Below are 12,810 nucleotides of genomic sequence, written 5' to 3'. Positions count from 1 at the left end.
AGGGTTTCATTCAAGATTTTCAGGTCAGCAAACACTGTTCAAACTGGTAATCGGCTGAATCTGCCCGCTCGCTTGCAGATATGATCAATTTTTAATTCTCATTTGTCCCCATAGTGTTTGTTGAGCCATTCTGCGAAGACAAAAAAAATGAATTACAGATCCTGCAGTTCAACAAATCCAATTTGAACCTGGATTTTGAGAAAACAAGGGCATAGACATTCTGCATACCTATGTATTTTGTGTACAGTAGAACAATATTAAACACTCTGAAATATTCACACAAATTTACAAAGGAACAATGCAACAAAAAGACTTCTAATTATTCATTTTTAAAGTATTGCAGATTTTTGAGCATGTCTGTATTTATCTCCATTTCTTAAAAGAAGCCCCAAAAAGAACCAAAAAAAGCCTGCCTCAAACAAACAAACAAACAAGCCAACAAACACCCCAACAAACAAAATAAAACCAAACAGATCTACCTGCACATGAAACTCTTTGTGTCAATTGAGCACTGATCCCTAACTGAAACCATCACGAACCCTAAAATTCCTATTGGTGGCAATGTGACAACAAAACTGAACAAAACAAAAATTACTGGAAGCTTTGTTTATTACCACAGTGATCACAATGAGGACTGAGCAATCATTCCAATCAATCAAACTCTGATAATCCACCAATTTACAAGGTTGTTTTGGAAATTCCTTAGTCTTTTCAATAATTTTTCCTTCCCTTCTTCCCCAACCGTAATTGCAACCTTGAGGATGAATAATGATTCGACATGATGTACATGCTTGCAGTGGATCCAATACCGATGAGCACAAGTGGCCATTTGTGTAAATGCATTCTAACGTCCTTCAGCTTAATGCCTACATCGCTGCAGACCATCTCATGCGTGCCTATTTTTCTTTTTTTTCTTTTTTTTGTTTAATGAATTATGTAAACCATAGGCTTTAAATGCAAATGGAATCTTACTAACTCCTGAACGTTTCCATCATCCCCCTATTTTAATTTTTCATGAATGAAATAAAAATTCCACATTTCTCCCTTTTCAGGAATTGCATACAAAACAAAAGCCAAAAGAAAAGAAGAGAAAAAAAGCACATGCACATTTAGTGATCCAATAAATACCACAACCAATAACAGTGAACTGTTTTAAATTGAGTTTTAAATCAGCAAGCTCATTTCTTGAATAATAACCTTTATCACTGGATGTCAGTACGTAAGAAACTGTATGATTCTGGTCAAAGGTTTTGCCAGAATTTGAATGAGTTGTCCAAATATGGTCAGGGTTTGCAATGTTATCATAAATTGAGCTACATTCACTTTTAAGGGTTCGTGATTCTTTATGTCTCCTGCAAGAATATTCAATTTTTATATTAGGTTATATTTTAACCATGATTAAATTGACTGTTATGGGGAAATCAGTTTGGCCATCTTGGCTATGTATTCAAGCTTCATACAACTGAAAAAGGGTGTCCCTGAATCCCCTGGAATTTTTTTAGTCTCTGATCATGAGCCTGATAATATTCTGTTCAGTGGATTCATCAAAACTTAAGATGTATCTCCTACCCTTTCATGTTTTATCATCACCATGACACCAGTGTATGGAGGAATAGCATTGCTTACATGAGGTATCTACTGACAGTATTCACTGGAGAGAGACACTGTGAATTGAATATCCTCCATTTTTCTCAATTTGTTCAATTTTGTATCCTAGTCTTTTAAGAACTTTGTAGGCCACTCATTAAGCTATGAAATGATGTACCAGCCCTTCTCATCATGTGAGTAATCCAATGACCTAGCTTTCTTCACAGTTTATATCAGATTTCCCTGAATGTAGGTCAGTGAAGTTTTGCCAGATACCAAAACTTAATAAGTAGCATTACTTTATACATTACCATCAGCATATCTTTCAAGGAACAAAATGAAAAACAAGTATAGATGGAGGAAACAGAAGTCATTTTTTTCTCCAAGATATCTTGTAAAAACAGAGAAAAAAACACGATTTAGCAAAAATATTTTTCTGGAGTGAGATCTGAACCTACAACCTTCTGAGCCCAGACCAGCACTCTACAAATGGAGAGGTTAAGCTATACAATAAATTTGTCTGGAGTGGGATTTGTACCTACAACCTTCTGAACACGAGACCAGTGCTTTACAAACTGAGAGGTGAAGCTGTACAATAGCCCTGCATGCATTTTGGCCATGCCCTTTGCCCGACCGACTCTGTTTTCAATCAATTCAGTTTTCCGTTTCGATTATGTTTTCAATTCTACACATAACTGAATTCTGAATAACTGAACTGAATTTCAATTAAGAAAATAAAAAAGCTAACGAATAATCGCATCAATTTATTAATCAAGTAATCAGGTGAAGCCTGTGCATGCCATTAAGCCAGGGTTCACATTAAGGTAAGTTTTAAAATCAGTCAGATGAAAACACCCTATTTTAGTTCACTTTAAACCAATATGCAAGTGGGGAGTCCAGTCTCTACATGCCAAACACAAGGCTTTCCTTTGACGGGAACATGAACCTTCCATGCCCCCTTAAATTAAATTGGTTCCCACTGTTTGTGAGTCACGGTGCAACTGCACGAGCCCCCGGCATGATTACACTAATGGCTTAGCGGCAATAGCAACGGCGCCCTCAGTGTTGAAAAAAAAGAGCAGGTTTTGCTTGTTCGGCGTCTGCTTTCATGTGACTCAGAGAGGTCCCTAGATCAATAAAAGGTACAAACATGCAAGTGCCAATTAGTATCAAGATTAAACAAGACGTATATGTCTACTTGGGAACAAAATATACATACATCTAAGGCTTTTCTGCATTTGCAAAAATTTGTGAAGAAGCTACTCTTGAAATGTGTGCTTTTAAGGCATGTAAACTAGAGTTGATAAGCACGTACAGTGTATGTACACTGTACCAGGTTGATGGGGTACATGTTCGAGCATATCATGGTTATGTGGGAACTTAAAAATAAACACAAATCACAAAATGATGTCTCAATAACATCACTGCCTGTAGGTCTTCTTGTCTGTAAGATCCTTCTCTTGGCCAAGTTTGATGAGGGTTATTGTCTCTAAAATCACCAAGCCAAGTGCCAGCCTGAAAATGTGTACAAAGTCAATGGGACTACCGGTGTAACAAGGGACACATAAATGTACATGTACTCTGCCAATGTCTTCTTCATATCTGAAGTTTCAGGTGCTTTTCTTCTTTCTTAAACCGATGCCAACACGGAGTGAAAATTACGGGCTTTTTTGGGAAAAAAACCTATGCCAGCATTCTGAATAAATGTGTTCTTTTCCCCAGGTGAAAAATGACAAAAACAAATCCTGCCGCCAATATGGATGAAACCTGCATACTGCAGTGGGTAAATGTAACTTAAATCAATAAGTCTAATCTAGGGGATCATGGCTGCCATGCACAACCTCTGAAGTGGGAGATACTGATACGACCTGGCAATCTGCCAATGCTGTAATGGTATTCTTGTCCTTTTTTCTGAAACAAGAATGGAAGAATGGGCACATTGCACTACCTGGCAAGCATCTTTTACTTCAATATAATGCACTTCACCAACAAAGGCCTACACTTACATGTATTTTTACATGTATTTCTTTCCAAGTCTGCCTTGATGCACACTTATTGACGAAGCTTGACCCTTTCCTCCAAAACCAATCATTTGAGGAGCTTGAAGTTTTGTAAGTAAGCCAGAATGTCCTTACTCACTGCAAGGTGACTGGTTACTTGTCAGTTGTCAACAGCCTATCATGCAGTGGCTCCATGCACCTTTGATTTCCTCAGCATTTACCAAGTTCATGACCACACCACCAGCAACTCACAGTGAACACTGGATTTTTTTTTTTGGTCAATCCTGAACAGGTGGTTTCTTTCCATATTTTAAACTTTCACAAGTAGAACAGCTAAAAGTTGTAAACATGTAAATCCAAACCTTCTTTTGAAAGGATTAAAATAGGCCAGTGCTATGGTTTCCAAAGCACAAATCAAAAGTTATTTACTCAGCAACCAAAACATCACATGACATCTCTGGTTGAGGAGTCAACCTCTGCAGCCAGGGTTCAATTCCCAGCTCGGTGCACATGTAGATTGAGTTTTCAGTCCCTACCTGATTCTGTGGGTTTTACCCAGAATATTCCTCTGCGGTTTTCCTCCCACCTCTGACATTTTAATTGCTTGACGTCTCCTCTCGACAGGTTTCTTCAGGATTACAAGCTACAGTGCCTGGAATGCTTTTGAGAGATCCTCGGTTTCACTACCAGAAATAATTTATATTAATAGGCAGACGATGCAACAATCAGTTCTACGAGTACTTAGTAAATGATTTTGAGTGATTTTTGCTTGGGATGTACATTTGGAATTGGAACTTGGAATTATAAATGTGGCAGCTGTGTAAAACCTCGCATTTTGGATTTTTGTGCATACTTATCGTGTATAAGGATCAGGCAGCGTAATACAGTATTTAGGAAAATGTTCAGGATAGTCCTGTAAAAATAAAGGTATTGTTTGGTTTTTCAAGAATCGGCACTTCTTAAGTTTAGCTCTGGCTTGCACCAGTCAACATCATCGCGGGATGACTGCCACGTGATACCGGTCTACTGATGATCAGGAAATCTTATTTCCATATCAGGATATGGCTCAGCTGTTTCCTTAAATTTCTCCGACCACCTAATGAAGTGCATAATGACATGTCCATGTATACCGGTACATACGAGGGGCCACCTTGAAGACGTGGCAACATGCCCTTCAGCCTCACATGGACCACTTCAGAATCTAGGTAAAGTCAAAGGTCAGCATGGGGATGGATGAGCAGCGAGGAGGAAGAAGGGGATTGGAAGAGCAACTATAAAGAAATTTGCCCACGAGGCCCCCTAAATGTAGCCTGATGTACATACATGTATGTTACAAGTGCATCAGTCTTCTGCAGTATAACCTTTCAAATTTCACAGTTTGATCATGAAAATGAAACAGCACTTTTCGGATTCTGCGGAGACTTTTGCTTGCAAAGTGGCCCACCCTGCCTTATCCCAAAAGAGAACTGTACCATTTACAACACTTGACATTCCGCAAATGTTCAGATATTTTTTCAGTAAAACTTGAACCAGCTGGTTTTTGAAAGGGGAGGACCTACAGGGGATCAAAGGTTAACAGTGATCTGCTACACCAATCACTACAAATACAATTAGGCTCACTTAATTATTAAACAGCGCCCTCAATCCACAGTGTTAGCAATGATCTACTCAGAGCAACTGCTTTCTTCCACCTGCCTACTCCATACATGTAATTTCAACCAATGACTGAGGGGTACATGAAAAACAATCAGGAAAACAGGCAACTTCTGCGTACATTTAATTGACGGACTAAAGGCCACACCCCACTTCCCCAACCACATTAAGATTAAACTTACAGAAGGAAACAAATGAGGCAGTATTAGTAAGATTAACTCAGATATTGACACTAGTGACTTCTGATTTCTGCAGTGCAATGCACATGTATCACTTCGTCCTTCTCTAAACATACATTGGAAGTTTGCTAAAACTTACAAGGGTTTACAAAAGGGTTTTACAGGCAGAAAAAAGGTTCAAAGACAATTTCTTTTGTGTTTCTGTTTTTTTGTTTTTTATTAGGCTGGGTGAAACAAAAGGAATAGTTTGTCATCTGCTTTTTCTTTTCAGCATCCTTTTTCTTTCAACCATAGCATATTTGCCAAGATTAGTGTTGGGGTTTCTGGACTCTTGCTGATGCGTTTGAGCTTTCATCTACATTACATGTTAGGTTTTAAACTTGCATTTTTAACTACATAATGATGTTAGAAACAAAGAAAAATCAAAATGTGTTGACAGGTTAACAAGAGGACAGTACTCAAGAAAATAAAAAGATGCAGTTGTAGAAACAGTAAGCGGGGAATGAGAAACTGGTTTATTTTGTCGCTTGGCCTTACATCTCAAAGCGTCTTCAAAATGTACAAAGACTGGCATCCATGTCCCTATTACATGCATTGCAAACATCAGTTGGAACAGCAAGCATAACAAGTGAATGGCATAAGTCAGGGCTCATGTCATGGTACATTGACCTGAGCTGGCAAAATACATATGCATTTGCCCAAGTCAGCAAAACAGGAGTGCATGGTGTGACAACAGTTTGTCGGTGTTTAAACAAACACACCAACACAAACCAAAAACGACCAACACAGGATGAATTGGGATTCACTGTATTCAGCCCCCGTGCCTCATAAATGAATGCTATCTCTAACAAAAAAGGGGAGAGGCTTATTACCATCACCTTAGACTTGGCTTGTCAAATGAGAATAGCATGCTCTGTGTAGCTGCAGAAAAAAAAGGGCAGGGAAGCAAGGCAAGTCACATGGAGCAAAGAATTGGAGGGGAAAATTCATTCATTTTGTCAAAAGGTTTTTTCTTGGATAACAACAGAAAAAAACACCTGGGCTGTCATGTCATCCGGCAAATTAATACCCTTTGGCAACAGTGAGGGGGAGACCTGGTTGTGGTCACACGTGTAAGACAAAAAAAAGGTGTCAAGATGCATAGGCAAAGCTTCTTGGCTGATGAGAGACCAGTGCACCAGCCTTGGCCACTTGGGAATCAGAACACTTTGGTTGATGGCCAACAGAAGACATATTGCCCTCACACTTGCAGAGAAAAAGCTCCATGTAAAACTGACACGTATTATTTTTCAGGCTTTTTCTTTTTCAATCCCCAATTAGACTTTTCCCTTTAGTGGAGGGGGGTGGTATACAACAAAGTCAACTGAAATGTTGACAAAGACACTTGCAGACATTACATGATAATATTCAAACTCCTGTAAAATAATGGACTTTTCCATGAAATATGCAATAAGGCAGGCACATGCGCATTACTACCACTGGTTGGCAAACTTGCTTAAATCAATGATGTAATAATACAAATCTTCATGCTTGCGCAACTATGAGCACATACGCGCCATTTCTTTACAAGTTTGACGTGAGTACCAATTTGACTCTGCGGTTTAAGCTTTTCAAATGAAGGTAAAAAAATGACTGTCAACTGGCCTAAACATCTGAACATTTTTGTGTATCCTAGAGAATGCCCATCCAAATCTGCAATCCGTCAGTGCGGTCATGCAAAAAAAGGCAAGGTTATTCAAGGGCAGAGTGCTAGACGTCACACCAGTTTGAATATGTTCTGCACGAGTATGGCCGTACTGAATAGGGCTGACCTTGTACGTGCGCACTGATGTTCTCAAATGACTTCTGACGCACTTCTGACGAGCTGGCTCATTCTAGTGACTTTTTTCACTTTTGAAAACGAAGAAAAACTGGAGAGGCATCATTCACGACTGCCTCGCTTGCCTCTATATTCCCCATGAATCTATGATATTAAACTCTCAACATGACACAAACCACTAAATAATACTGACCAGGGTTTCCCCTGGGGTACTATTACCTGTGAGATGGGCAAACAAATTTTTCCAAAATTCTAGTGCCGAAAAGAAGAGCAAATAATTTAAAAAAAGGTCTAAAATAAATTCTACACAGTCTAATAGTGCAATTACTCCAAATTTCCCCTCTAAAATAAATCAATCTTGTATTCTGTGTCCCTCTTTACCATTCTGAATGATATAAAAACCTATCTATTTCAAAATATCTAAGTTAATTTTGGTTTTTTTCCTTCATCTTTGTCTAGTTTAAGTGTAAAGTGGTAAAATTCAACAGAAAAGCTCGAGGTGATCACTAAAATCAATGAGGTGGGCCACCCACTGCTTGAAGAGGCAGGGGAAACTCTGATATGGACAATGGTCTCTAACATGACATGGTCATGCACTGTAAGTCATTTTTCCCCTTGGTAAATATGATTCAATACAGCTCGTCCGCACTGTGAGCATTTCACAGTTCACCCTCAGATGAGACATGTGCAGCATCTTTAGGCTTCTAGAGCTATGGTTGGTTTTAATGCCGCCTTACCCACACATCTGCATTACGCGAAGACTGATCCCTCACTCTAAAACCATTTGGATGCACCTTTTAATGCAAGGTGTTCAGTGGACATGCATCAAAATAATCAGGGACTGTACCAGAACCCTGCCAATTGCTGTGCTTGTCCAGACATGATTATATCGGCCCCCTCAGGCAACTTGCCAGCAAAGGGCCAGAGATTGCACGGAAATCTTTTCTGAAGAGAACGGTCAGCTATGCACAATGATGCCCAATGCTGCAATGGCCAGTTGACCTGACTACCTACTGCTGATAACAAACGAGGCTTTAACACAGAATAGCCCCCATTTGGAATGGGGCCCAAATACATTATGGTAATACCTGATCGAGAATGCACGGACGTGAGTTTTTGTCCTTAAATAAAATATACTTTACAGCTTCAAACCTGAGCTGGGCAGTATAACAACCTTTCAAAATTGATCCCTTCCAAGAGGAGAGCATTTAAAAAAAAATAAAAAATAAAAAAATAAATAAAAAAAATATCCTCCGGGATTTGAACTGTTCACTCACAATACTGATCCTTTCCTTGCCCACTATGCTACACAAGCCAGCTCATCTATTCCTTTTGTCCTTCTTTAGAGCCCACAACCTCACACAGCGACCTGAAGCTGTTACATAATATATTTTGTCCCTGTTCCCAAACAGGGTTTTTATTTTCTCTGTAAGGGCCTCCCTTGTTATTAGTGGTGGGTAGTCGGATCGGGCGTTTGGCGTGCCTATGCCACAGTACTGTGCATTTACCTGAGCAAAGGGAGCTAGACTTCCTACTGAGATACAGGGGTAAAACACATGTCCCTGGGTATCCACATACCGCAAAAACCCATTCCAAAAATTCACAGGAGAAAAAAAAAAACATGCATGAAATATGCTTTCAAGTTGACCATTTCCTTTACCCCAAAATACTCCACAAGAACCTTTGGATGTTTATGTGAAATCAGTTCCAGCATTCCGTGTACAATAAATATCATCTTCATGTGGACGCTAGCCCTCTCCACCAAGGTGGTCCCATGCGAAGGCCTTGACCTTCCAGTATGTACACATAGCCTGGTTTTATTTTCAAATTTTCCACAAAAAACCCAAATACATGTACCTTTGTTTTTCTTTGTTTTAATTTTTCAAAGTTTGATGTGGGTATCCAGTCCCGTAATTTGGATCCAGTTCCCTGACCCCAATGAGCGAGATATTTGGATGGTACCCAATGCTAATCGACAACCCTAGTCTACTGATGCACACACACACAGTCCCGAGCAAACCGATGATATCAATATCATAGAAGACTGCTTCTGTCCAACCACTGGATTAAAGTACAAGTGACAGCTCTGACCCATTGCATTAGGAATTAAATTGGTAAATGATGTTAGTACAGAAAGAAACACCTCAAGAAAACCCCCTACCAAATTAAGAAACACTCAACATATATGGTATGGCAAACCCAATGGACAGTTTCAAAGCTACGAGTATTTAACTATAAACTCAAAACAGACAGAGACAGACACATTATTGTAAAGAAACTGTTAGTAGAATCCGACCATGACCAAGTGTGAGTAAATGAAGGCATTTTTTGTTCAATTAGTAGGCACAAAATAACCACAAATCTAATAGTTTTAGCAATGGGTGGTCAAGTTACAAGGCGACTGGCCTGGGAGAACCTACCATGTTGTTGTTATCTACCAGACTGCTTAAAAAGTGGTTCAAATCGACCTCATATTCGCCATTCTAAAAACGACATGCAATAAATGGGGAGAACAAAAGACATTATTGGAAATTTTCACCAACGACATGGGCTCTAGGTGCATGGTTCGGCTGACAATGGAATCCTGTACTTTTGATGAACTTGCTGGGCTTAATGTGTCAGCAAGATAAACACAAAATACAAACTGTATATACGTTTAAGCAGAAAAATACCGGAATAGCAAATTTATGTGGACAGCAAAAATCAGCAGAAATCCAGTCCCATGAGGTAGAGAATGCGTGACATTTTGGATGTGAAGCAAGTTTTGCTACGCACAAATTATCTTTTTCTCAGAAATGTCTGTGTAGGGCCGTGCTATGAAATCGGGAATAAATTAGCACATGTAATGTGCAACACCCAGATTTCATTGCTACCCTTGAAATAAGCTAACCGTGTAGAATTTTTGATTATTGGCTCATGGTACATGCAAGCAGACCCAAGAAAAACATCGCTCCATGCTGATCAACATCTTCAATGCAAAATGAACATTCACAACAATGCAGTGATGATGAAAATTTTCTGTAACACCAACAAGTAAAAGTATGAATGTACATGTATGACATACATACATACATACATACATGTACATTTACAGTCATCACAGGTCAGATGGGCTCAAATGCATAGAGCCAAATGCCAGACTCTTGAAAATCATCGCTGAGATGCCCAAATGAAGACATGACACATTCAGACAAAAACTAGTTGAACGTAACCCTTAAGACATGAGCACAGATTGTGGAGTCGAATGGTAAGTGCTACACACTTTATAGGCTTTCATGAGAGGGTTGCACAATGCTGTGCACTCATTCATAGTCTTGCATGGAATCCATAAGACCAAAACAATCTGTCAGTAGAAATGTTTTATTTCCCCAAAAGAAATTGCCAACGATCCAGTGACTGCCTTAGAAAGGGAATTTGTACATGTACGTTTGAACAACGGATATATGTATATTTGGACAACGGATGGAACTGACAAAAGCATGCAGACGCTGAATACATGTAAATTTCCTTCTCTGGATGGTAAAGCTGCAATCAGCTTCAGATTTTCCTTTTCTAGTAGAACCATAGCATGGGCCAGCACATACTAGTACCTGTAATAAGATGGAAACAATCTTCTGAACGTAAGGTTTCATATGTTGTGCGACTGCGGAATTCTGCTACACATATGATGTGTGCATGATTGGGAACAGGTGGGCACAATTTGCTTCAAACAAATCCTTTTTTTGGTTTTTTTTTTTTGTTTAACTACATTTCTGCAGTGGGTAACGCCTTCCTGGTTTTCTCCGCAGCAGAATTTTTTGTAGCCAGCTATCAAACCCTGGCTGAGATTTTGGCTCACAACACTGGCTTTGGCTTTTAAACCTTGAGCCTTTGTCTGATGACAGCAAAGCAACACCGGATGCCTCACTACAGCAAGCAGCTGAAAATCATGTGATTGTATCTAGGAGCTCTGCAAAGATTGCCAAATCATCAGCATTGAACAAGTCAATCATTTGGAAATGGTAGTTGACACCAAGGTTTGGGAACCGCTCCAGAGACTTGCTAAGCCAGTAGTCCTCGCCAACATTGAACAGGTTCAGGGCGGCCACACATCCCTGTCGCACACCAGAGGCGGTGGAAAACGGGTCTGATAGAGCTCCCTCTGCCCTGGCTCTGCACGTGGTATTGGAGTACAGTGCCTGGAAAAGCCTAATGTACTTTGGAGGGACTCCAATACCCTGCAAGCATCTTGGTCTAGTAAATCGAACGTAGCCTTCAGATCTATGTACATTGTAGACCGCTAGAATGGGACGCTGAAATTCCCTTCGTTGCTCTGCCAGGACTCGCAGAGCTAGGACGCTGTCAGTAGTGGATCTATATGGGGTGAACCCTGCTTGCCGGGGCTGCCGTCTGGATAGAAGGAGAGGCCATATTCGCTGAAGGGATTAGGGAGGTGACTACCTTTGAGGGAATGGAGAGGAGTATGGTAGGGCGATAATTAGCCGAACTCCTGACATCTCCTTTGTTCTTATAGAGGGATACTATAATTCCTTCCCTCCATTCAGGTGGGACAGTCTCTGATTCCCAGATTTCTACCACAGAAGTTGGTCAGCCGCGGTGCCACTGTGTCCAAGGAGGCCTTCAGCATATCGGTGGTGATTCCATCTGTACCTGGAGCCCGACCAGAAGTCAGCTTTTTGATGGCTTTCTTGACTTCAAATATAGAGGGTGGATCAATGACACAAACTCATCTGGGGAACTTGAGTTGGCGAAGTCTTGGAGGCTGAGGGATGGTGGAGGGGGGGCTTGTTCAGGGCAGTAAAGTAGTGCTTGCACCAACAGGTTAATTTCGCAGATGCCTCTGTCAAGATGGAGCCATCAGTTCCTAGCAGAGGATAGGTGCGACGTCGTTGATGCAATGAGAGTTCCTTTATGCGCTTGTAAGCAGAGCGCATGTTGCCATGGTAGAACGCATCCTCAGAAGAGTTAGCTATCCCCTCAAGCCATTTTGAGCGATCTTCACACAGCTTCCTACGACACTGTCTGATAGCCTCTCAGTGGGCTTCTCTGTCACCCTTCAGTCTGAGTTTACAGCAGCAGTCTACCTGGTCTAAAATAGCTGTAGTGATCCATGGTTGGTTCTTTTTGTGACGCTTCACAAGACTAATCATTTGATCACTAATCAAACCTATTTTTGACTTCAATAGCATACTGCTTTGCATATGCTGGTATGTGCAACTTGTCATTGTAAGTGTGCTGTTGCAGGTGGGGTCCGAAGCCCACGGCGAAGATGGTCTGTATGACCCAGTTCTGCGCTACGGAAGACTCAGCAATCTGTAAGGACTTTCCATCGACCGGTGATCAAAATATGGACGATGGTCTTGGTTAGAGTACCACGTGGTGCAGTGGATCAGTTGGTGCTGGAACCAGGTGCTCGCGACCTTGAGGTTATATGTGGCACAGAGTAGTAGAAGGCGGTCACTGTTGGCCCGTTCCATAGTGGAACGGGCCAACAATGTGCTCAATCGTGGCATTCATGTCACCCAGCACAACGGTGATGTCATGCCGATAAAATCCGGCGAAGCTCGTCGTT

General features: G+C 40.7%; 1 protein-coding gene across 2 annotated transcripts in view; it reads right to left on the bottom strand.

Moving 5' to 3' along the window:
- Positions 1-12,810, bottom strand: part of LOC110989096 (cGMP-inhibited 3',5'-cyclic phosphodiesterase 3A-like) — a 118,551-nt gene that overhangs the window by 61,004 nt on the left and 44,737 nt on the right. Inside the window, exon 2 of one of the 2 annotated variants that reach the window (XM_022253221.2) lies at positions 9,659-9,721. The exons of the other annotated variant lie outside the window; for it this stretch is intronic. Within the exon in view, the coding sequence (XP_022108913.2) occupies positions 9,659-9,721 (63 nt within the window). The remainder of the gene's footprint in view (positions 1-9,658; positions 9,722-12,810) is intronic. 2 annotated transcript variants of the gene reach the window in all.

Source organism: Acanthaster planci, linkage group LG03 (genome assembly GCF_054643075.1).
Source record: "Acanthaster planci isolate LZ-2023a linkage group LG03, COTS_SCS, whole genome shotgun sequence".
Classification (NCBI taxonomy): domain Eukaryota; kingdom Metazoa; phylum Echinodermata; class Asteroidea; order Valvatida; family Acanthasteridae; genus Acanthaster; species Acanthaster planci.
This window is presented reverse-complemented; position numbering and strand designations above follow the sequence as displayed.